At 35.2% G+C, this 24,650-nt stretch overlaps 12 protein-coding genes and 1 non-coding gene across 13 annotated transcripts; 8 read left to right on the forward strand and 5 right to left on the reverse strand.

The window, feature by feature from the left end:
• Positions 1-437: 437 nt before the first annotated feature.
• ube2n (putative ubiquitin-conjugating enzyme E2) lies at positions 438-1,299 on the forward strand (the record flags this gene model as incomplete). The annotated part of the gene is made up of 4 exons (XM_004355273.1): positions 438-464; positions 552-666; positions 895-1,167; positions 1,262-1,299. The coding sequence occupies 4 exons, from the start codon at positions 438-440 to the stop codon at positions 1,297-1,299; spliced, it is 453 nt and encodes a 150-aa protein (XP_004355325.1).
• Positions 1,300-1,878: 579 nt separating this feature from the next.
• Positions 1,879-3,657, forward strand: naprt (nicotinate phosphoribosyltransferase-like protein; the record flags this gene model as incomplete). Its single annotated transcript, XM_004355274.1, has 1 exon — positions 1,879-3,657. The coding sequence occupies one exon, from the start codon at positions 1,879-1,881 to the stop codon at positions 3,655-3,657; it is 1,779 nt and encodes a 592-aa protein (XP_004355326.1).
• A 594-nt stretch (positions 3,658-4,251) lies between these two features.
• Positions 4,252-5,667, reverse strand: DFA_07832 (uncharacterized protein; the record flags this gene model as incomplete). The annotated part of the gene is made up of 1 exon (XM_004355275.1): positions 4,252-5,667. One exon carries the CDS (start codon positions 5,665-5,667, stop codon positions 4,252-4,254), a length of 1,416 nt encoding a protein of 471 aa, XP_004355327.1.
• Positions 5,668-5,899: 232 nt separating this feature from the next.
• Positions 5,900-9,371, forward strand: ctr9 (RNA polymerase II complex component; the record flags this gene model as incomplete). Its single annotated transcript, XM_004355276.1, has 5 exons — positions 5,900-6,136; positions 6,229-6,624; positions 6,702-7,476; positions 7,570-8,354; positions 8,421-9,371. The coding sequence occupies 5 exons, from the start codon at positions 5,900-5,902 to the stop codon at positions 9,369-9,371; spliced, it is 3,144 nt and encodes a 1,047-aa protein (XP_004355328.1).
• A 284-nt stretch (positions 9,372-9,655) lies between these two features.
• On the forward strand, positions 9,656-10,263 carry DFA_07834 (uncharacterized protein; the record flags this gene model as incomplete). The annotated part of the gene is made up of 2 exons (XM_004355277.1): positions 9,656-9,745; positions 9,823-10,263. 2 exons carry the CDS (start codon positions 9,656-9,658, stop codon positions 10,261-10,263), a joined length of 531 nt encoding a protein of 176 aa, XP_004355329.1.
• A 54-nt stretch (positions 10,264-10,317) lies between these two features.
• DFA_07835 (sugar transporter family protein) lies at positions 10,318-11,647 on the reverse strand (the record flags this gene model as incomplete). The annotated part of the gene is made up of 3 exons (XM_004355278.1): positions 10,318-10,912; positions 11,075-11,391; positions 11,468-11,647. 3 exons carry the CDS (start codon positions 11,645-11,647, stop codon positions 10,318-10,320), a joined length of 1,092 nt encoding a protein of 363 aa, XP_004355330.1.
• Positions 11,648-11,756: 109 nt separating this feature from the next.
• Positions 11,757-12,145, reverse strand: DFA_07836 (uncharacterized protein; the record flags this gene model as incomplete). The annotated part of the gene is made up of 2 exons (XM_004355279.1): positions 11,757-11,825; positions 11,846-12,145. 2 exons carry the CDS (start codon positions 12,143-12,145, stop codon positions 11,757-11,759), a joined length of 369 nt encoding a protein of 122 aa, XP_004355331.1.
• A 413-nt stretch (positions 12,146-12,558) lies between these two features.
• Positions 12,559-14,331, forward strand: DFA_07837 (uncharacterized protein; the record flags this gene model as incomplete). The annotated part of the gene is made up of 1 exon (XM_004355280.1): positions 12,559-14,331. One exon carries the CDS (start codon positions 12,559-12,561, stop codon positions 14,329-14,331), a length of 1,773 nt encoding a protein of 590 aa, XP_004355332.1.
• A 298-nt stretch (positions 14,332-14,629) lies between these two features.
• On the forward strand, positions 14,630-15,267 carry DFA_07838 (uncharacterized protein; the record flags this gene model as incomplete). Its single annotated transcript, XM_004355281.1, has 3 exons — positions 14,630-14,780; positions 14,968-15,025; positions 15,117-15,267. The coding sequence occupies 3 exons, from the start codon at positions 14,630-14,632 to the stop codon at positions 15,265-15,267; spliced, it is 360 nt and encodes a 119-aa protein (XP_004355333.1).
• A 74-nt stretch (positions 15,268-15,341) lies between these two features.
• On the forward strand, positions 15,342-15,414 carry DFA_07839. Its single transcript has one exon. It is a non-coding gene; the product is annotated as a tRNA-Lys (tRNA).
• Positions 15,415-15,957: 543 nt separating this feature from the next.
• Positions 15,958-18,149, reverse strand: DFA_07840 (uncharacterized protein; the record flags this gene model as incomplete). The annotated part of the gene is made up of 4 exons (XM_004355282.1): positions 15,958-17,309; positions 17,390-17,559; positions 17,638-18,005; positions 18,141-18,149. The coding sequence occupies 4 exons, from the start codon at positions 18,147-18,149 to the stop codon at positions 15,958-15,960; spliced, it is 1,899 nt and encodes a 632-aa protein (XP_004355334.1).
• Positions 18,150-18,502: 353 nt separating this feature from the next.
• Positions 18,503-20,886, forward strand: DFA_07841 (uncharacterized protein; the record flags this gene model as incomplete). Its single annotated transcript, XM_004355283.1, has 2 exons — positions 18,503-19,124; positions 19,196-20,886. The coding sequence occupies 2 exons, from the start codon at positions 18,503-18,505 to the stop codon at positions 20,884-20,886; spliced, it is 2,313 nt and encodes a 770-aa protein (XP_004355335.1).
• Positions 20,887-20,977: 91 nt separating this feature from the next.
• DFA_07842 (uncharacterized protein) lies at positions 20,978-23,086 on the reverse strand (the record flags this gene model as incomplete). Its single annotated transcript, XM_004355284.1, has 3 exons — positions 20,978-22,609; positions 22,640-22,717; positions 22,799-23,086. 3 exons carry the CDS (start codon positions 23,084-23,086, stop codon positions 20,978-20,980), a joined length of 1,998 nt encoding a protein of 665 aa, XP_004355336.1.
• Positions 23,087-24,650: the final 1,564 nt, after the last annotated feature.

Genomic DNA, 24,650 nt, shown 5'->3' on the forward strand with positions numbered 1-24,650 from the left:
TAGGATGATTATTTGATTCCAGAGCATATGATAATTGATAATAATAATAATAAGAATAAAACATGAGAACAAGGAGACGGAGAGACAGCGAAAAAAAATAAAAAAAAAACAAAACTGATCTTGCTCTGCTCCACCACTCCTGCTATCTTTTTTTGTCTTCACTCCTGCTTTATTCCTTTTATTATATTCTATCTATATATTCAAATTATATCTATCTTATTATATTATATTATATTAATATATATATACACAAGTATCACAACGTTTGCGATAGTAAACCATTGTCATTGTATACACTAACAACAACTACAACAACACATCACACCTCACAGCGACACCATTCTCTCTCTACCCTTGTATAATATTACTACTCACTACTATCACAACTTATTCTTCTTTATAACAATAATAATAATAACAACATATAATATATAAAAATGATGCTTTCAAAGAGAATCGTAAAGGTAGGTTCATACACAGTTCAATGCTTCGGAGTAGATAGAGTATACGTATACTAACAATAATCAATCATAATATATATATATTTAAAGGAAACTCAAAGATTAATGAGTGAACCAGTACCAGGTATTAGTGCCTCACCACTCAATGATAATCTTAGATACTTTAATGTTGCTATTTCAGGCCCAGTAGAATCACCATTCGAAGGTACTTTTTTAAAACAACAACAACAACATAGATAATAATAGCTTGCTGGCTAGTCAACTTGAACTATTTGATATTAATGTAATACTCTCTCTCTCTCTCTCTATTCTCTTTTTTATTGTTTCTTTTCAACAACAATTATGGAATTGGTTTTAATAATTGGTTTGGTTTTAAAATGTTATTGGTTACAATTACTTACTTGGATGATACATCATATATATATATGTATAGGTGGAGTTTTTCATTTAGAGTTATTCTTGACAGACGATTATCCAATGGCAGCACCAAAAGTACGTTTCCTCACCAAGATATATCATCCAAATATCGATAAATTAGGTAGAATATGTTTGGATATTTTAAAAGACAAGTGGAGTCCAGCACTTCAAATTCGTACTGTACTACTTTCAATTCAAGCCCTTTTATCTGCACCAAACCCAGACGATCCCCTTGCCAACGATGTTGCTGAACACTGGAAATCAAATGAAAAGGATGCAATTGCGACTGGTATGTTACAACAACAACAAAATCAAAGAGAGAGAATATTCGAACACGATCTAATATTGACACTTTTTCTTTTCTTTTATCTCTTTTTTTTTAGCCAGGGATTGGACCAAGCGTTACGCAAATACTCAATAATAATAATAATAATAATAATATAATAATAATATTAACTAGTAATAATTATCTAATTAATAAAATTTTTAAAAACACACAAACAACAAAGATGAGGAAGGAAGAAGGATCCTCACTCGATACCATCATCATCATTATCATCATGATTCGTTTTCATATATTCTATAGCATCTCTCCTGGGAGGTTCGAACTATATAGAATTCTAAAAGTCATAATCTAAAAACTTTAATAATATTATCATCATTGAATGCTGATTCGGGTCATTCTTGGAATGATAGATTTTTGTTTTAGAAAATATTAAATGGGGTATCTTCAAAATTAGAAGTTTTCGACTAATCATTCACACAACCCAAATATATCTCATTGTATATATATTTATCTCTCACCATCTTTATCTTTATTTATTTATTTATATATACATTTATTATTAATAACTGTTACTATCAATTATTAGATCTTTCTATTAATAGTAAATTAGATTTTTAATAAATTTTTGATACTTCTTTTCCTTTTTTTTTTTTTAGTTAAAAGTTATTACATATACCCATACCTATATCTATATATATATATATCACAAAAAACATGTCACAATCAACACCAACAAAAAGAAAGAAACCAGAATCTAATAATGCTTCTGCTTCAACAACAAATGGAGGATCACATCAATTACATTCAAGAGAATTAAAGAGAGCAACTACAGTTAGTTATATCTATGAAGATGAGGAGAATACAATGGAAGGAAAGATCAAACCATTGAATGGGTTTGTTACACCACTTTTAACAGACATGTATCAGATTACGATGGCATATAGTTTGTGGAAGAACAATAGACATGACATTCCGACAGTTTTCGATCTCTACTTTAGAAAGAACCCATTTGGTGGTGAGTTTACAGTGTTTGCAGGTTTGGAAGAGGTCATTCGTTTTGTTAGTGACTTTCACTACACCGAGGCCGAGTTGAATCATGTGCGCGAATTGATTCCAGATTGCGATCCTGGCTTTATCGAGTATCTTCGTCAACTCGATTCGTCAGACGTGTCACTATACGCCATCAAAGAGGGGTCTGTGGTCTTTCCACGTGTGCCATTGGTTCGTGTAGAGGGTCCACTCGCCATTTGTCAGTTGCTCGAAACCACCTTGTTGTGTTTGGTCAACTTTGCCAGTTTGATCGCCACCAATGCTGCACGTCACCGTCTCGCTGTTGGAAAGGACAAGATCATGCTCGAGTTTGGACTGCGTCGTGCGCAGGGTCCAGACGGTGCCATGTCGGCATCGAGATATGCGTATTTGGGAGGTGCAGATGGTACCAGCAATGTGTTGGCTCACTGCTTCTTTGGTATCCCGGTCAAGGGTACACACGCACACAGCTTTGTCACGAGCTACCACAGCACCGATGATCTGCCCGACCAGACCATCAAAGATGCCAATGGCAAGTCGCACAACCTACTCGACATGGCACTCAAGTACTTGAAAGAGCTAGATATCAAGACGGTTACGAGCGAGTTGGTTGCGTTTGTAGCGTATGCACGTACTTTTCCAAAAGGATTTTTGGCATTGGTCGACACTTATGATACTTTGGGGTCAGGCGTACCCAACTTTATCAGCGTTGCGTTGGCATTGAACGAAATTGGGTATCAAGCACTCGGCATCCGTTTGGATAGTGGTGACTTGTCTTATTTGTCAAAAGAGTCGCGCAAGATGTTCCAACAAGTCGGTCAAAGATACTCTATCGACTTTTTCGCCAAGATGCAGATTGTAGCAAGCAATGATCTCAATGAAAACACCATTTTGGCACTGAATCGCCAGGGACACGAGATTGACGTGTTTGCCATCGGTACCAACCTCGTCACATGTCAGGCTCAACCTGCACTCGGATGTGTCTACAAACTAGTCGAAATCAACGGATTGCCACGTATCAAGTTGTCACAAGAAACCAACAAGGTCACATTACCCGGAAGAAAAGACGCCTACCGTCTCATTGGAGAGGCCGGTCACCCACTCATTGACCTGCTCACCTATAGCGGTGCCAACTGTGACAAGAAAAAGATCGCAGACCAAGTGCCCCAACCTGGCCAAAAGATTCTCTGCCTGCATCCATTTGAAGAACAAAAACGTGTCATTGTGACACCATCCAAAGTACAAAAGCTACATCAATTAGTATTTGACAAGGGGTCCCTCGTTGACCCTCTTCCAAGACTCGAAGATATCCGATCTTTTTGTCTCGAACAACTCACTCACATCCGTGAAGACCACCTACGCGCCAGTAATCCAACTCCCTACAAAGTTTCCCTCACTCAAGAACTTTATGATCAACTTCATGATGTTTGGATGTCAAGTCGTTTAGTTAAAGAAATGAAATAGAAATAAAAATCAATCAAACAACTAGCATCAGAGGAATCAACTATTTTTGGGGTGATCCATCTATTTTTGTTTAAATTAAGGCGGTCCAACCAAAATCAACTCATCATTTAATTAAATTCATTTTTAATAATGAATACAAATAATTTTAAAATAGATGTAGATTGATTTGTAAGTTGGATAGATGTTGGGTTGAAAGTATCATCGATTAAAGTCAAATATAGAAGTTGTTTACATTTCAAATAGTGATTCAGGGGTTGGTCTTTTAGCTCAGAGCAAACCCTATACTGGTAAGTAATCATCAACATTCTCGTTTGCAGAACATCTACTGATCGATTAGGGAATCATGTTGGTGGCTTTTTTCTCGAAAAGGCGGATCATCTATGAGGACAACCGCTGGAATGGGAGAATATTGTTGTTGTTGTTCCATTTCGTGTGGAACAGATAATAGGTGTATTTAAATTGTGATGTGTATACGAAATGGAGCAACAACTTCAAAAAATCATTCATTTACAACAAACAAAAGGTAAGAAAAGATAAATTTCTTTCATTTACTAACTTTTTTTGTTTTTTTTTTTTTCCCTTACCAATTAATGTTTATTTCGCAATTGTATAGGAAGATAAATCAATATGATTATTATGTGTATTGATGATGGTCTGCTCATCTTCATCGATAATGGTCAATAGATGGTTGAATTGTGATTGTTTTTTGATGAGACATTCCAAAATGCTATCTCCTGTTGGTTTTAAATACATCTTTTGAATAGAGGGACTGGTGGCCACCGCATCCAAAAGTTGATCTAAAAGATCTAACCTACCGAATAGTTGTTGTACACATAGATCGATAACTCTAAGTGACTTGCTGTTTTGGATAAATAGGATGATAGTGTGGAGACTGGATACACGTATATCCAAGTTTAATCTATGTAGGTTTGGTAATGGACCACTATGATTGAAAATCCCTTCCACCACTGTCTGTGCACCTAAAATGTCGAGTCCTAGTGTCAACACCTCTACCATTGGTGGCACCAATGCTTTTCCAGTGATGTCGATTGTTGGCGGCGGTGTGGTAGCTAGATGTAGACGCAAGTTTTTGACAGGCGACAAATGGGATGATAGAAATTCGATGCATTCCAGAGTGGACAAGTTGAGTTGGGCTATTTTCTGAATCGAGTTGTTCATTACAAAGTCATAGTATGCTTGGGTACATATTTGTGAAGCATTCCAAATGGCGAGTTGACGGACAGACGTTGGCAAGAGATGGAATGGGAGTGGATTGTATGTTGGGACATACACCTTGGGTTGGGAATAGTATTGGTTGCCCCATACTATTTTAGTGACTGTACTAGGTACATTTGCAAACACCGTTTCAAGGTCCTCTGGGTGATGCAAGACACCTGTTACGGTCATCCTAAGAGTCTTTAGATGTAGACAGTTTTCAAGTATTGATGGTATTTGATCGGTGGTATTTCCATCAAAAGTAATATCCAAACTCTCTAAATGTTGAAACAAGTTTAATGACCATATCCTTGCACCGTAATGGCAAGTCATTTGTACGAGTGAGATCAGTGGGTCATTGCCAATAACAGGCATCCAACCAAGTGATCTAGTACCATGGTTTATATTAATTTGTGACATTCTTGCAATAATATCATCTCTGAACCACTCGTGGTTGGCAGTGACGTATTGTCTGTTTGTTGGAGCAGTACCGTCAGCTCTGCCAACATCCAATGCGATGGTATGATGGTGGCCCGACAATAGATTATACGAGTTTTCAGTATGCAAACAGTAATCTTCAAGACTATGTCTTTCAATTTCAATCTTCCAGTTTAAACGCAACGATGATTTAACAGTATCTCTCCACCGTCTCGACACACCAGCCACATGAAATACATCCTCTGCTTTAATCATTCGATGAAATTCATTCCTTCTATAATTACATACTATATAAATAATCTCTGATTGTATTATCCATGGTAGAGGAGATAAAGATAATAATGATAATGATTCCATCATATAAATAAAATAAATAAAGTAAGCACAATACTATGAGTTTGAATCCAACCATTCTTTTTTTTTTTAAAATTTTTCGCGAAGTATCAACCTCCAAAACAAGAAGATCAATTTCAAAAGTCGAGTAAGAGTGATAAGAGAGATAGAGATAGATAGATAGATAGATAGAGAAAGTTATATAATAATATACAATTAATCATCTTCTCTCGAAAAGATAGATAACAACAAAAAAATGACAAGTTCATATAACAACTCATCATCATATTCATCTTCATCTTATTCATCATCTACAACCACTGCTCCTTCTTCTTCTTCTTCTTCCTCATCCTCATCACCAAATATTTATATTCCAATTCGTGGATCTGAAAGATATGTATCAGTATCATCTGACAATTTACCAAGTGTAAAGGATGTCATTGAAATATTAAGAGGTGAAGTTGCACCACTTGACATTTGGTTACAAATAGCTGTATGTGTTTTAAAGTATACTTTCATAATCAGTAGGATTAAGATCTAATCCTCTTTCTCCTTTCTTCTATCTATTCTATTCTATTCTATTAGATTGAATATTATAAACAAAATCATATAGATGACTTTAAGACATTACTTGGGATTGCATTGGATCCAGCAGCAGAAGAGTTTTACAAGGATTCAAAGTTTGAAAGAATAGCCATGTTGAATGCAATGGCATCATACTATACACAGCTGGGTAATGTTGAAAAGGATAAAGGTAAAAAGGAAGACTATTACCAAGAAGCAACCTATAGATTCACAAAGGCCGATCGTATTGATCCTCGTCAGCCTCTAACTTTTATCGGCAAGGCTGCACTCTTGTTGGCCAAGGGTGAGGTTGATCGTGCTGCTCTCAACTTTCAACAAGCTCTCTCTGCTAGTAGTAATACTCACAATTCAAATACTTCAACAACTTTACCTCTTTTCCCTGCTAAATTGGGTTATGTAAGAAACATAGAGAAATAAGAAATAGACAAATATATGTATACTTTTTATTAATCTTTTCTTTTCTTTACATTTAGTCATGTGTATTATTTAATAAAGGAGAAATTAATAAAGCAGTTGAATCATTACAAAAGTTATTGATACAGAATCCAGTGTCTGCATCGGTCCGTTTGGGATTGGGATACTGTTTCTACAAGTTGGGCAAGATCGAGGCGGCCAAAAAGGCATTCCAAAGAGTATTGGAGATTGATTTGGACAATGTAGATGCGTTGGTGGCGTTGGCAACAATCCATACCAATCAAGGTGACATTGACACTGGCATGAAACTTATTGTTCAGGCGTACGAGTTGGCACCCAACAATCCAATCGTACTCAACCAATTGGCCAACCACTTTTTCTACAAGGGTGATTATACCAAGGTACATGCCTTGGCACAGGCAGCCATGTCCAACACTGACATTAACCAAATCAAAGCAGAGGCTAGTTATATCATTGCCAAGGCATACCATGCTACTGACAAGTGGAACGAAGCTCTTCAAAACTATCATCAAGCAACCCTCAAATCACCCGATTTCTACTTGGCCCAATTTGGTCTTGGTCAAGTCTACCTTCACAACAACGACTATGAAAAGGCTGTCGGTTGTTTTGAAGCAGTTTTGGAAAAACAACCAGAAAACTACGAAGCACTTCAAATCCTTGGTAGTCTCTACAAAGTATCATCACAATCGAAAAACATTGAAAAAATCAAAAATGTCCTAATGAAAACAACTCTATTAAATCCAAATGATTCTTCAAATTGGTTAGAATTGGCTCAATTATTAGAATCTTCTGATGTTTCTTCTTCTCTTGATGGTAAAATATAAAAAAATAGAAAAAATAGAAAAAAAAGAATATAATATTAATCTTCTTTTTTATTTTATTTTTATTATTATTCTTTTTTTTTAGCATATGAAAAAGGAATTAATTTATTAAAAAAAGATGGAATTGAAATATCAACTGAAATATTAAATAATATGGCAGTATTAAATCATAGAAAGGGATCATTTTCAAATGCAGAGAAATTGTATCTCAAGGTGATCGAAGCATCTGGTCATAAATTGGAGGATTTCAAGGCTGTTAATATCACCACGACCTATAATCTTGCTAGATTGTACGAATCGATGAATAAATTTGATCAGGCTCGTCAACTGTACAAGGGAATCATCAAGGAACATCCCAACTATATGGATTGTTATCTTAGACTTGGTGCCATTGCCAAGAGTGAAGGCAACAGCTATGAAAGTGGAGAATGGTACAAGGAAGCACTCAACATTGACCCCAACTCGCCAGAGACTTGGTCACTCTATGGTGCACTCCACCTCTCCAACGAGCAATGGAATCATGCTCAGAAAAAGTTTGAACAAATCCTCGAGGTTGTCAACAAGAATGATCCATATGCCAGTATTGCATTGGCCAATATCTATTTCAACGCCAAGTATCAGTACCCTGAAAAGTCGGAAAAGTATCTCTCTATTGCTGAATCATTCTACTCTAGAATCTTGTCTCGTCACAATGACAATATCTATGCTGCCAATGGTTTGGGTATGGTCGCTGCCGCCAAAAACAATCTCCTCCTTGCAACTGAAATCTTTATTCAACTTCGTGAATCTGCTATCGATGTTTCAACCATATCAGTTAATTTGGCTCATGTTTACATGTCTAGAAATTTATTTGATAATGCTATTAAATTGGTAAAAAAAAAAAAACAAAAATAATAGAAAGGACATTAATATATTAATCTTTCTTTTTATTTCTAGTATGAAGGAAGTTTAAAAAAATGTAATAATACTAAAGATATGGAAGCAATTTATGGATATTTATCAAAAGCATATTTCTTGGCACGTCGTTATCAAGAATGTAAACAAATATTGAAAAAGGCAATTCATTTTTCACCATCGAATCTTGCACTTTGGTACAACTTGGCATTGGCCATTGAATCTCAATCGATGGCCATTTTGGAGAAACCAAACAAATCTCTTCCAGAGGTTGCAAGTGTCAATAGAGAGGTTGTATATGCTCGTCATTTATTGATGAATCTTGTCTCTCAAAAAACTCAAAAACCAAATTACGATGTTAAAAGATGTAAAACTCATTTATTATCTTTGACTGAATTGGCAAAAAAGGTAGGAGAGGAATTAAAATCATTGGAAGATTTGGAAACTGAAAATGCTAAAAAGAGAGAGAGTGCTGCGGTTGAGGCTAAAAAGAGAGCCGATGAAAGAGAAAGAGAGGAAAAGGAACAAGAAGAGGCCAAAAAGGCAAAGGAGGAAGAACATCAACGTATGGCCGAGGAATATCGTGCCAGTTGGAATGCCGCCAGAGCAGACAAGGAAAGAGAAGAAAAAGATGAAGACTATGGAAGTGCCAAAAAGAAAAAGAGAGGTGCCGAAGAATCAAGTGACGAAGAATACACTGTCGATAAAAAGGAGAAAAAGAAGGCCAAAAAGGAGAAAAAGAAAGAAAAGAAGGAAAAACGAAGAGAAAAAAGAGATAAAAAGAAAAAAGAAAAACAACAAAAGGAAGGAAAGGAAGGAGAAGAAGATGATGAAGAAGGAGAAGAAAAGAAATCTAGAGATTCAAGTGATCAAGAAGAAAATGATCAAAAGGATCAAGAAATGGATAAACAAGAAGAACAAAAAGATACAAGTAAACCATCTGATACAAAGGATGATGATGATGATTTATTTGGTAGTGGTGATGAACTTTAAAAAATGACTAAATAAAAAAAACAAAAAGAAATAAATTAATTAAACTAAAAAGTCAACAAAACAGATCTGATCAGAGTGCAAAGAAAGATCCCAGGTAATATTTCATTGAACTTGATTTTTTCATTAATGAAAAATTTAATTTCACACAATTGTTGTGGTTAAACAGTTCACATTGCTTGTTTATTTTTCATTGGAATAGTGAGTGCAGATATAGATAAACATAGATAAATATTGTATATAGTGTAAATAATAATAATAATTGTATAAAAGAAAAAAAAAAAGAAATGATTAAAGGAACAATTAGTTTTTTATTTAAACAACCAACAAACATTGGTAGTTTAGAAACATTAAATTATTATAGTAGTAGTGGTATTGTATGTATAAATGATGAGTAATATATACTCTTTTACTCTTATTCACATTCTTCCTCTTCTTTGTTTTTTTGTACTAGAAACATCAAATATCAAAACAATTTAAAATTCATGTACCAAGAGGTAAAGTGATATTTAAATATCCAACAGAAGATGGAAAAGGAGGATATAATATAAATAATGCAGAAAAAGAGGTTGTTGCGAAAATCAACTTGTTTCAAGCAGATTGGATAAGTGACCATTGTAAAAGTTATTTGAAGAAAAACTATTCCTCTAGTATCAATGATCAAGGTGAATTTATAGTCTCTTCATCCAAATATCCAAAAGCAAAACTAAATGAAAAGAATTGTTTGGACAAGATGGAAAAGATCCTAACTCAAGCATCTATTCTCAGAAAGGATCAATTAGCACTCTACGATGAACCATCGTTTGGTAATGAAAGAAGATTAGTTGAAAAGAAAATAAGATCCCAAATTAAATCTGGTAGAGGTGTTCATGTTCAACCAATGAAATTAACCTAAAGAATTAATTAAATAATTAAATAAAGAATATTATTATTATTATTATTATTCTTTTTAATTTATATTTTGTAAAGGATCGTTATTATTATTATCTTCTTTGACCAATTTTTTAGATAATTCTTCAATGGTGACACCTTTTGTTTCTGGTACCCAGAGATAGGTAAAGATGAGACAGGCCAGGGTGACACCAGCGAAAATAAAGTAACTACCAGCTTGACCAACCCATTCTTGGATGGGTAAAAAGGTAATGTTTGCAATGAAATTGGCCAACCAATTCAAAAAACTGACAATCGACATTGCCTTGCCTCTTATTTTAGATGGATAGATTTCAGATGCCACCATGAGTGGAATGGGACCCATACCCACAGAGAATGCCAATTTGTAAAATACCATGCCTCCAACTGCCATCCATGCACGATACGACTCTGCAATGTGACCAGTGGTACCAGCCGTTCCCAAAAAGGCATATCCCAATACACCTAGGCCTACAACCATACCAACATCACTAATCAGTAAAAGTGGACGACGTCCAAACCGATCGATTAACCAAATTGAACCAAACATCATAATCATCTGTGGCGTTCCAACCAATCCAGATATTAAAACTGCCATATCCTTTGCAAATCCTGCACTTTGTAATATAGTTGCACTATAATAATTTACACAATTAATTCCTACAAATTGTTGAAACATACTTAATCCAAATCCAATTAAATAAACTTTAAAATATTTTCTAAACAAAGAGAGAGAGAGAGAGTAAAAATAAATAAATGGATATAATGATTTACATTGTTTTTCTATTTTTTCATACAATTTAAATAATTGAAACCAATCATCATCACCTTTTTGTTGATTAATATTTGAATAAATTTTTTGAATTTGATTATTTACTTGATCCTTTGTTGAGGATGGATCAAGTTTAACGAGTACTTGGACAGCATCGGCAGTACGATCTTTTGATAATAACCATCTTGGTGTTTCAACAAACCAATAACTCAATACCAATTGAAGAATAGATGGAGCAATTGATATTAAAAACATATATCTCCATCCTTGATTATAATGTATTAATCGATATGCTATTAATGATGCTGACATTATACCAAATGTTATAGTTGATTGTCTTAACTAAAAATAGAAATAGAAAAGAAAAAGAGTTAGGGATTTAGATTTCTTCTTTCTTCTTTTTCCTTTTTCTTCATACTAATCCTAAAGCTCCACGTTTTTGAGGAGGTGAAATTTCACTAATATAGGTTGGTACTACAGCACTGGCTATACCAACAGCAAAGCCAGTGATAATTCTGCCAATCATAAGCATGGCATAGTTTACGGAAAAGGTGGCAAGGATTGGTCCAATAATAAAAGGAATGTTGTTGTAGACCATTGTGTTTCGTCTTCCAATTCGATCGACGAGCCATCCACTAGCCACACACCCAACCATACATCCTACCAAGATGATGGATACGAGTGCACTCTTTTGGGAGGTTCCCAAATCAAATTGTGTTTGGATAAAGATGATCGTAGGTGAAATGACTCCAGTATTGTATCCAAACTCTAATGTACTCAATACTGATAAACATACAGAGAAATATAAAAACCATGATGTTGTTTCTTTTTTCATCATATTAGAATGAGGAGGAGGAGGAGGATGAGAAGTAATAGAATGAACTAAAAGTGGAGATGCTTCATCATTATTATTATTATTATTAGAGTTGATTTCTTCTTCTTCAAAATCGTCCATATTGTCTATTGTTCTTGGTGTTGTAACGTTTACATTGTTATTATTATTATTATTATTATTATTATTATTATTATTATTATTATTATTATTACTATTATTACTTGAACTATCGTCACCAACAATTATATCCTCTCTAAACATTCTTCTTGATAGGTACGCGTACTTGTCGTAGCAGTCGTGGTAATATTACAACAATGATGGTGATACGGTGCCGTTGATTATCTCACACACTCTCACTCCTTTCGTCTCGTATACTACTACTTATTGGTAACAAATATTATTATTATTAGTCTTAGTACTAGTATTACATCTAACAGACAACAAAGCTTGCAACGAGTGGTGGTATGTATTATAAATTTTAATATTTTAAAATAGACACAGAGTCAAACATAAGTTTTCAAAACCAAACCAAAGATGGTGTGGTGGAATGACATTCTTTTTCTTCTAAAGATATTTTTGCAGATTCATTCAACTATTCAAGTTTGAGGACAAAGATTTAATTTATTTATCTTTATCCTCTCTCTCTTTCTCTCTCTATCTATCTATATTTAATAATGAATCAACAACAACTACTTCCAATACCAATAAGTTTAAAGATATTAGATTATTTGATTAGATGTATTGCTGAAAGAATAGGAATAGATGAGAATTGTGATAATCTGTCACAGCAGACACGAGAGTATAGGTTGGCATCAAATGCCTGGTTGGGACTGGTGTTGGTGTGTCGCGACTGGTTAGAGTTTGTGCAGAGACATGATAGGATATCGTTTCGCAAGATGGCATGGACCGACGTTGTCGATGTGGTATGGCACGTCAAGCAGAATCGGTTGCAAGCAGACTATGCTGAAATGCAAGCAAAGTTTCTATTGTCGAGAAGACACTTGGTCTATGTCAACCCATTTGATTGTATCAGAAAGATTGTCATCACCATGCCACACTCTCAAGTCTTTCTTTCGACACGTGCCAATGAACCTCAGCTCGTCGAGCAGTACTCGATCATCAAAAACATCAAATCATTCTTTCCAAAACTCCAATCCTTTACCGTCCAATACTTTATGAATGTTAGTCAATATGAAACAACCGATCCAAACGACTACAAAGATAGGGAGGTCTTGGTCAAGTCTGCGACTAGAGACCCGAGTCTGCTCGACGACTATAACCAATTCCTCTATCAACAATTACAACTATTTATCGATTCTTTGCCGTCCTCTGATGGTAGTATTGACGTTCACTTACAATTGTATGGTAATACAAGTTTAAATGTATTGTCATATATTGATCAAACTAAAATCACTCGTCTGACAATTAATTGTACTCTGATTGGTAAAGATTTGGATTTGGTTGGGTTGTTGGCCAATGTTCCAAAGACTGCGTTACAATCGATTAGGGTGCAGGATAACCTACACACCAATGTCATTCATAGTATGCAACCTACCATGATATCATTTGCACCAAAGGTTGGAACGGATTATTTGGTTGCGGCATTATCACATCCATCTCTTGCCCATATCACCGCCTTGTCGTTACGGTCTGTTGTTCCATGGGATACAGTTGGCACCATTTTCATCCAACTATCAAATATCCAACACTTGGAAATGTCATTGTCTTTTTTAAACGAGTCTGATCATACACTACTGTATGCTCGTCAATTTGGAGAATTGGACAATTTAAACGAGGTTGTTGGTAATGCATTTAAACCGATTCAATTCAATACAACACTGAGTGACCTCAAAATATCAATATATCCAGTTTCACAATCAAGAGATGAAAAACATCAATCCAACCTCTACGACAATACACCCAATGTACGATTGGCAATGCGATCAATCTATTCAAATATTTCAAAGAACAAGTCTATCAAAAGACTTTTATTTTCCGGTATGATTATAGACAGTGAAAAGGATGGTATTATATCGATTCTAGACAACTCTCAACGGTTGGAATCATTATCAATTGCAAATATTCAATCTTCACCGGAATTGGTATTACTTTCTTCGTTGATTGTTGAACGACGTTCCAATCTATTGTTGCGTCATCTATGTATCAATTGTACTTTTCAAACTGATGTTGTCCAACCAATTCAAGATATCATTCGATATGCACCAAGATTATTGCAAACTTTGGTGATTGTCACCAAAGACTATTTTACTAGTTATGAAGAGTATCAGGCGCAACAGGCTCAATTGTCAATGTTGGCCATTCAAAATAATATTCAATTAAAATGTGTAGCCAAACACAAAACCCATAAAGTATTTACTCCTTTACCTGCCACTTGGGAAATTGCTAGTACTAAATTAATTAAAAATAATATTAATAAATTTTGGTAAATTAAGTTTTTTTTTTTTACAAAGGGTTCACCTTGCTCCCTTTTTAACACAAACATTATTATTATTTGCAAGGATTATTATCTAATTATATAATGTTCACAGTAAATGGTAGTGCAATATGGATAACGGAATAGAAAAGCAGCTCGACCTCGAGTATAGGTGGTAGAGATTGAAATTACGTCACTGTGATCACGGCTGATACTTTATAGAGTCAAGTCAAAGAGTAACAAGAACGAATTCGTTCTTGTGTCTGAGAGCATTACCACCTGACTTTCGATCATCTCTCTCTATCAATCAGATGATACTCGACAACAAGACACAAATTATGTTCATCTTCACTTTTGCTTTCATCTCTTCATCATCTTCTTCAACTACTTTCTTTTTCATATTACCTCTTATGCAAGGGAATTTCAATGTATCTAAAGACGTCATGTTGGAGGATTACCAAGGTAAATATAATGTTATAATATAATATATTTATAATATTATTAATTAATATTTATTATTTTAATTTTAAAAAAGTATAAAGAATTGGACGTCAAGATTGTAAATTTCTATCTGACAATGGTGTAGATCCTTTAAACAAAGAAAGCATGAATTGAACAAAAGATTAAAATCGACATTGGTATCATCAAGCACAACAACAACAACAACAACAACAACAACAACAACAACAACAACAACAACATATGTGGTATCAACTGGAGTGGACACTGCGCTGCCAGTTTGGCTCAGACTCTAATAGACTGGGCAGGTAACATTGACAAGAATACTTTGATCAAAAGTAGTAGAAGGGGAGGTAAAGGAAAATTATACCAAGATATGTGCAAAGTCAAAACAAACAAGCTGAAAAACTCAGAGTCTGTCATACAAACTTGTATGAGTACGGCACAATTCTCTCAGTTCGATGATTTTGACTTTTCACATATTATTTAAATTTTTTTTTTTTTTTTTTTTTTTTTCGTAGTATAAATAGCGCAAAATTCCAATGGTTCTCATCTACCATCTGTGCCCGGTTAGCTCAGTCGGTAGAGCGCGAGGCTTTTAACCTCGTGGTCGGGGGTTCGAGCCCCCCATCGGGCGCATTTTTGCTCTTTTTTGCATGGGGTGGCGAGCTGGGACGTTATTTTTAACATTTCCTGAATCTCCACACTCGTGGCTACAGTGTTATCAAAGTTTCATCGATTTTGGTCAAATCCATATAGGTAAAAAGCCATCATCAACATGCTCCTTTTTTGCATGGGGTTGTGCGCAGGGACGTTATTTTTTAGTATTTCCTGAATCTCCACACTCGTGGCTACAGTGTTATCAAAGTTTCATCTATTTTGGTCAAATCCTCATAGGTCATAACCATTTACCAATGTTTTTTTTTCCAATATTAATTTTTGTGTGGCTCATCTGTGTCATCTTGGTCACCAATTTCATTTGTCTTGGCATGTATATCTAACAATTCCTGCTGTTGGTTCTTTTGTATCTATGCATTCTTTTTCTCCAATGTTGAAAGTTAAAAAAGTCTATCACCTTTAAAGGTGTTCCCCGTGTTCTTGTTACGTCACCACTCAATTCTTCTTTTGCAACAAAAACATTTCTTTCTTTGACAACAGTTTTTTTATAATTTATTTAATTTTAATTTAAATTTTCATTTTGATTTTCATAAAGTTGATATTTTTCAGCCAAATAATCCTCACCGAGGATTTGGATAAATTTAGTATTTTTAAAATAAAGTTTAAAAGAATACCTTCTAAGAACCGATGATATTGGTTTGAGAGAATAATGAGAATATTCCAGATTATAGTTGGGGGATGATGAAAAAAATGTTCTTATTTGATCCAAACTAGACAAATTTTCAAAATAGACAATGAGATATTTAAACATGTTTACTCTGGCAAAACCATCAGATTTGACCATTGAAACTAGATTATTATAGGTCATCATTTCTAGAATTTCAATTTCTCTAACGCTGTCTGGAATGTCAAAACCCTCATCCAAAGCAGTTTTGAAAAATGTTTTTGGTACAGTTAGGATTCTTGTTGGGACTGGTGTGGTAGGGTTTTGACGTTCCTCATCCTGATAGAAATTCTGATCAAACTTGTTACAACCAAAATGATAAAAACCTTCCATTGATCCAGATTCCTGACAAATAAATGAAACCAAAGTTGTTGTTTTTCGTTCAAGAGTCGATGACAAATCAACTTTTGATTGCCATGTATCCAATTTCTTGAGTTTGGGAAAATCCAAATGGTGGGCAACAATCATATAACTCTCTGAACTGATCAATTTGAATTTGCGAACCTCTGGGAAAACAACCTTTGTTTCATCTTCCATCCGACCACCAAATGAATCGTTGTGATGCAGTACTAGTACACGTAGATTTTGTAGAATCTCTTTTTCTCTCACACTTGCTGGAAACTTGTCGACATTGATGAGTTCATAAAACGACGACATGTGAATTTCCAACTTGTACAAGGTCTTTAGTGGATTACATGGATGAATGATTCGAGGATAAAATCGAATCTTGTAATCTTTAAAATAATAATACGATGGATTATTAATCACCGATATAGTATTGACCAATTGTTTAACGTGACCAAAATATTCTCTTGAAATCGTTCCAAGTGACAGTTTCCAAGCAAAATCACCTCTTCTTAATGCCAAATCACCCATAAATGGTTGATACCAACAATAGGAAAGAATTCTTTGTATCACATTTGATGGTAAAATTTGTGAGCTTGATTGATCCAATTGGGTACCCAATTGAATAGATAATTGTTCATAGGTATGATTTTTCAATTTAGTTTCTTTAAATGCCTCCAATAATCTATCTTTTGAAAGTTTTGATATTAATTGATCACCTCCATCCACTTTAAATGCTTCACAAATCGTCTTTAAATCAATCAATGTTAACATTTTTAATGATTCCTCTTGAAATAATATCATATTTTCAATTTCTTGTTTAAATTTAAAATTTATATTTGAATCTAAAAAAAAGAATAAAAGAAATAAATAAATAAATAAATAAATCTAATATATATCTATATATCTATCTATCTATACATACGAGGATCTTTTTTTGAATGATAAAGACAAAGTATTTGTTTATCAAGTATAGGACAACTATTACCTTTACCAATTTTAATAAAATCAATATAAGTTCCATTTGTACTATGATCTGTAATGGTAAATTCAAACTTTCCAATTTCATCAACTGATAATTCAATTGTACAATGTCTAAAAAAATAGTAGAAAAATTATTATTATTAATGTTTAGATCTATCTATCTATCTATTTTTTTTTTTTCTTTCATACAATGTTGAAATACCATCAAATGGTAATGATAAACTATTAGATTGAGATCTACCAATCGTAATATTATTTTGATAAGAATAAATATCAATAGTTGGTAAACCTTTGTTGTTATTACTACTGTCATCATCATCGGTTTGTGGTATAAATGAACCAAGTAACATTACTTTGGACTCTTGTTGGTGTCGTAGTTGTAATTTCTTTGTTGCACTTTCAAATCTTTGAAATGCATCTTCACCATCGTCCTTGGTCGTAGCTCTTTTTCTCTTTACTACTGGTTGTGGTTGTGCTACATTTTGATTATTAAAAGTACCAACATGTCTTCTTGGTGCAACAAAGCCTCCTGTTACTCTTCTTGCTGTTTGTTTAGTCTAGAAAAAAGAAATAAAGAAACAATCATAAGCAACTACTATATCTATATCTATATCTATATCTATATCTATATCTATATCTATATCTATATCTATATCTATATCTATATCTATATCTATATCTACATAACATACTCTTGCCATCAAAAAAGATATCTTTTTAAATTAAATTCAACTCTGAGGCTTTTAGAAGGCTCAGGTCTTATAATTTTTTTTTTTTTAATTTTATTTATTCCCTTTCGAAAGAGATAATTAGTTCCAACGACATCCAAATGCTCGTTTGAAGCGGCCACATAGACTTTGCACATCATAGATCTTGTACCGAGAGAGTTCTCTCTGTGATAGGAAGATGTTACCGCCCAAATTCCAAGTTTTTTTTTATTTTAATATACAGAGATAAATTCCCCACCAGTTTTGTATATAGATAGACAGAGATTCCTATTCAATATTTCTAGAATCGCTGCACACAATCATAGCATCATTAAATACAACCTAACATGTCATCAGTGGGGAATAACACCCCAAAGACAGACTATGCTAGCAAAAGAAAATCAATCAAGAAGAAATCTTCCTTAACTTCGCCACAAGAGCAAGCCGACAACTCCCCTACATATCATAATAATACTGTTAATAATGTAGATAATAACAATAGAACAACAACACCACATCAACCAGAAGCAGAACAAACTACAACTCAAAAGACATACTACTCTAAACCAATGAGACCACCTAAAAAGTCACTTTACTACTATGCTCCAAAGATACCACAAGTTGATACAACATCTACTTCAACCACACCGCCAGCTCAAGAAGAAGTACCAACTCAAGTAGTACAAACATTACCAACATTACCAACAACAACAAAAAGAGCATCAAGTAAAGTACCTCTAAAAAGAAAAGGAGATTTTGTAAAGCCACCCAAGACTCCACCTTCTGCTGAAGAAGTATTATCACAAGTTGCCAACGAATCAAAACCACACACAAATGGCAAAGTCAAGATTATACCAGTTCCTCCACCCAAAGAATTACCTTCCTCAAAGTCACCAACAAATGACAAAGTCAAGATTATACCAGTTCCTCCACCCAAAGAATTACCTTCCTCAAAATCACCAACAAATGGCAAGTCATACCAGTTCCTCCACCTAAAGAATTGCCTCCCCCAAAACCAAAAAAATTATATGTACCTAAAGAAACCAAACCTAAAGCAATGGATGGTCCAACAACTATCGTAACACCTCCTCCAATGAGAGAGTTTAAAACTGCACCAGTTCGTCCATCACCAATCCCAGTCGAGGCATTTGTCAAGGCACCAACTAGAGCAACTCCAAGAGAATTTGTCAAGGCCCCAGCTACAACAGTTACAGTAATTGCACCAAAAAGAGTATCAAATGCAGTATTCGACAAGGCTCCACCAGCTGAATCATTACCAGCACCCAACTTTGAATCAACAGTCCATACATCGCCATTGGTTCAAGAGGTACGACCACCTCAAACAACAACAACAAACGTTGATGCACCAGTCAAAAAGGGTCGTCCTCCAAAACCAAAAAGAGAATTTGTACCAGCATTTGATAAGCCAAAGAAACCATCCCTACCTAAAGAGACATTTGTCGAGATCCCAGAAACGATACAACCAGAAGAACCATCCAAGCCAATCTTTAAGCAAAAAGGAGAGCTTGTGCCACGAGAAGCATCCAATAAGCCAAAGAAACCATTTGTACCTAGAGAAGCCAGACCATTAAAGGAGGTACCAGTAGAGCAACCAAAAAGAGAATTTGTACCAGCATTTGATAAGCCAAAGAAACCATTTGTACCTAGAGAAGCCAGACCATTAAAGGAAGTACCAGTAGAGCAACAATATATTCCAACACCTGAGCCACCAGCTCCTGCAGTAGAAGAACATTGGCCAGAACTACCTAAACCAAAGGCATCAACACTAGATTTTTCTTTAAAAAAAGTATTTGAAACATACCAAGCAGTTCAAAAAGTTCTCCCACCATCTCCTCCTCCAAAACCAACACCACCAAGAGAAGAACCAGTCAATATTATATCAGTTCCTCCACCCAAACAATTACCTACTCCAAAGGTGGTTCCAGCTAAAGCAACTGTAGCCCCAACCAAGCCAACACCACCAGCTGCAGTCCAAACCAAGCCAGCACCACCAGTTGCAGTCCAAACAAAGCCAGCACCACCAGCTAAAGCTGCTCCACCAGTTGCTGAACAACAAGAAATTGATTCACCTGCTCCTTATGTACATCCAACATCATCCCAAAGAAAAAAGAACAAAAAGAGCAAGTTGAAACAAAAAAAACAAACCCAACCACCAAAGAAAAAGGATCAACCACCTGCTCCCAAGGTGAATGAGCCAGCTGCCGCCTCGTGGACCTCCAATTCCAAGTCCCAGAATCCAGTTATTGATCTATCAGATTATGGTGATTATGGTGAAGGTAGAAGAAGATTGCACGAAAAACGTCTTGCAGACGTCAATGCAAGAAAAAGACAATCGACTCATTATTACGAACACGCCAAGAAATATATACATGGTCACTACCAAGGTCGTGGCCTCTATCAGGATTCTGACGACGATGATGATGACGACAGTGATGATATGGAAAGTGATATGATGGCCCAGTATTTACACCATATGCTCTACCATATGGGTGCTCGTGGACCCCCAGACAGTGATGACGAATACTATGATGAAGATGACTATGACGATGACGATGAAGATGAGGACGATGAAGATGAAGATGATTCTGATAGTGATGATGGTCCAGTTTTGGACATTGACGACGATGAATCCTTGGTTATCGCCACTCCAGGTGCTCTCAAGTCCAAAAAAAATTATCCTAATCAATCAAATACTGACTCTGTTGACTAAATAAAAAAATAAAAATATTTTAATGCACTTGTATTTTTAAATTTGATTTTTTTTTTTATTTATTTTAATTTTCTTTTTTCCTCTTTTTTTTTTAGAAAGAGATAATTCTAACACCACCCAATTCACCAATACCATGAGGAAGATGATCTCTTGGACAAGCGATAAACATAAAGTTTTTGGGAATGTTTAACATGTTGGAGACCTTTTCGACGGTCGAAGGTGAAAAGTCGGCAAGGATGGTGATGAGATCGATACGAATCTTGGGGAAACATCTGTCGAGGAAGGAGATGTTTTCAGCAAAACCTTCGGGTGGGGCTTCGCTGTCGTAGCAATGAATGATACGCACCCAATTGGTCTGTTCATTGTCTCTGATATAGAGGATGGCCTTTGTGAGGTATGCGGGATCATCCTTGCTGGCAAAAAAGATGATGGACTGAGAATTAATGTCCTTGATGGATTCACCGATAAAAGTAGAGAAACGATCACGAGACTTGGTGAATGGTTTGAGAATGAGACGTGAAAAGTAGAGGATCATCTTGAGGACACGTGCACGGATAAACATGAGTGCAATGATGAGGGCAGTGACGATAAAGTAAATGGCAAAGTAATAGACAATTGAAGTGTCATTGATAATGTTGGCGGCGAGGGCAGCCAAGACAAAGCAGAGTGCAAAGATGACACCCATCCATGGAGACTTGATTTCACGTTTAAGAGAGGAACGTTTGTACTTGAGGAGCATGTTACCGACGGCAAACAAACTCATGACACCGAGAAAAGCAATGGTATAGACACCTGCGAGGACAGTGGTCTTGAAACCTGCCATAATAAAGAGTGATGTACAGACGAGGAAGAAAAAGATAATGATAAAGTGGTTGGTCTTGCGCCATGGGTTCTCGATAATGAGGAATTGTGGTAGACAACGATCGAGTGCCATACGACGTACGAGACCGATAATACCGACATAGGCGGTAATAACAGAGCCAGACAACACCAGACAGGCATCAATACCCACCCAGAGACGGAACCAGTAGCCGAGCGAACGACCTGCAACCTCGGCCAACACACCGGAAGAGTTACCGGCAATCTCGCAGACATGCAAGAAACAAAGATTGAGGAACCCAATAAGAGGGTTGAAAAGAGTTACGATGGCCCACATGTTACGAAGAGTCTTGGGAAAGACACCTGGTGATTGTTGTTCGATAAAGTTGGACGATGTTTCAAAACCAGTAACTCCAAGCATCGCTGCTCCAAAACCAAAGTAGATATTGTAGGCTGGGTCGTGAGAGATCCATTGAAAGTTGGATGCTTGACAAAAAGTGCTGTTGGCCACGTCGGGGGGTGTAATGTCGTGCCAGTTGTTTTTGAGCACCGTATAGTCACCCTTGGCAAACAAGGCAATGAAACCACCAAACACCAAAATGCCAAGTGTGATCATGTGAAAGACGAAAATGACAAAGGCGACGATGGCCGACTCGCCAATACCAACCAAATTGAGCAGGGCAAATCCACCCAACAAGGCAATCGTCGAGATGTGAAGTGGCACAGAGGGTGCCAAACCATTGAGATACTGCATGGCAGTGTATGCACTGACCACACCAGTGGCTACATAGGAAATCATCGTCAAGGCTGCTGCCAACGATGCTATTTGCTTGGACGTCGTGTTTAAAAGTACGTTGTAGGCTCCACCATTTAATGGCAATGCACTACCTACTTCTCCATACACCTTTCTGAATAAAAACAATACAAAACATACTATTAAAAGTGATACTGGTGCATACTTTCCTGCTGCTGCTGTACATAATGAACTTGTATAAAAAATACTTGATGTAATCTAAAAAGAAAAAAAGAAAATTAATTAAAATTAGAAAAAAGAAATAGATTAAATTGTTTCTTATAATGTTTCTTTGCTTACATCATTACCACAAATGGCAGTAGCCAAAAGTTGACCAATTTTATGTTCACTAGTACCATCAATCTTTTTGATTTGTGGAGCTGGTGATCCTGATAGATCGTAATTTTCATCTTTGGTTCCAATCAATACTTCTTCACCATTATGTTGGTGATGATGGTCATCGGAATTAATTGGTCCTCCTTCGGAAAAGGTAAGTGTCGAAATACTTCCACTTCCTGGATACATAAAACTATATGGATCCTTTGATCCTCCCAACAATGGTTGATCTTCTGGTGGTGATCTTCCCATTCTTCTTCTTCTTTATATATAAATATTAGTTATTAAAAAAAAAAAACTAAAAAAAAAAGGGAATATATAAGTATTAATATCACATGTCATGTTGTTTTATACATATTTACATACTATTCTATAGATATATATATATTCTCGAAATAATATTACAAAAGGGTTATGTGATATGATATGAAAAAAAAAAAAAAGTAATATCTATATATATTTTTGACCTATAAATAAATTAAAAAAGAAAAGGAAAAATGGATGGAAGAATCAAGAGTTAGCAGCAAAACTTTGACATTTGTATAATAATTGAAAACAACATATATAGAATAATTGATTGATTGATGGGATTGATGGGAATGATGGGAAATTGTGTAAAATGTGTTATGATATGAATATAGATCCAACCTTTTAAAATAACAATCTATTCTATTTTCTATCTTGATCGTTTGTAATTGATATTCGCATTGATTCAATTCTTTTTCTTTTTCGTTCGTTTATTCTCTCTCTCTTGTCTCTCTTTGTTGTTTTGAATCTTTTTCGTTGTCGTATTCTGATTTGAGTTTAATAATCTTGATATTCAATAATAATAATACTTTTCTCTTTCTCTCCTTTCTTCTCTCTCTCTCTCTCTATATATATATATATATATATATTTATAATCTTATTACAATAAAGTGTAAAACTACGCAAGTAGAGAGTAAGAGAGAGAGCATGCATGAGGAGAGGGAAGATAGACAGAAAAGGAAGAGGAAGATTTCAATGATGCAAGAAGAAGTGTGGGTGTGTAATGAATGTGTGTGTGTGTGGGTTATGATGGTGGTAGTGAGTTTGGGTGTGCTATATGGAAAACACGAGTGGATAAGAATCCATCCATCATTGGTATTTTATCCTCCGACTTGTTAAATTGATAAATTCTTTTATATGCACAAGATCTGACTTTGAGACCTTCGCAGGTGTGGTTGTTGTTGTTTGTTATAAATTTCAATCTTTCATTTCTTTTTTTCATTTCATTGTCCTTTTTATTTATCTATTCTATCTATCTATTTGTATGTGCATATAGATATTTGTATGTATGTATGTATGTATATTTTTACCTTTTTGGTTTTGATGGAATTGTTGTTAAACGACTACTAATTACTCTCTTTATCTCTGTATAACAAAAACTACTCGATCGAGTAAACACACAAAACTATGAACAAGTAGGAGATGTAAAAGGAAGAGAGGAGTCTAAAGCTAATGGATGGTAATCGTCTCCTAGGATTGCGTACAGTGTTACAACAAACGAATCTTTGATTTTATTTTTGTTTTTTATTTTTTTTTCTCGTCTCGAAAACCCCAACTGACCTTTTTCGGCGGAAGTGTTTTAAAGTCCTTCGCATGGAATCCCACCAGGGCAATGGCAATGTCGAGGGGTTTCGGCCTAGAAAAAGACCGCTCCATACAATCGTATAAATACATTTATTTTTTCAAGATTAACACTTACAATCAAATAGCCCAAAGTGATCAAATTAATGATGAAAAGAGTAGTATACATTGATTTAAATAGGGAGGTGTGACCTTAAAATTAAGGATG

Source organism: Cavenderia fasciculata (genome assembly GCF_000203815.1).
Source record: "Cavenderia fasciculata unplaced genomic scaffold Scf_ET2XIPL01COFD4-5, whole genome shotgun sequence".
Taxonomy (NCBI): domain Eukaryota; phylum Evosea; class Eumycetozoa; order Acytosteliales; family Cavenderiaceae; genus Cavenderia; species Cavenderia fasciculata.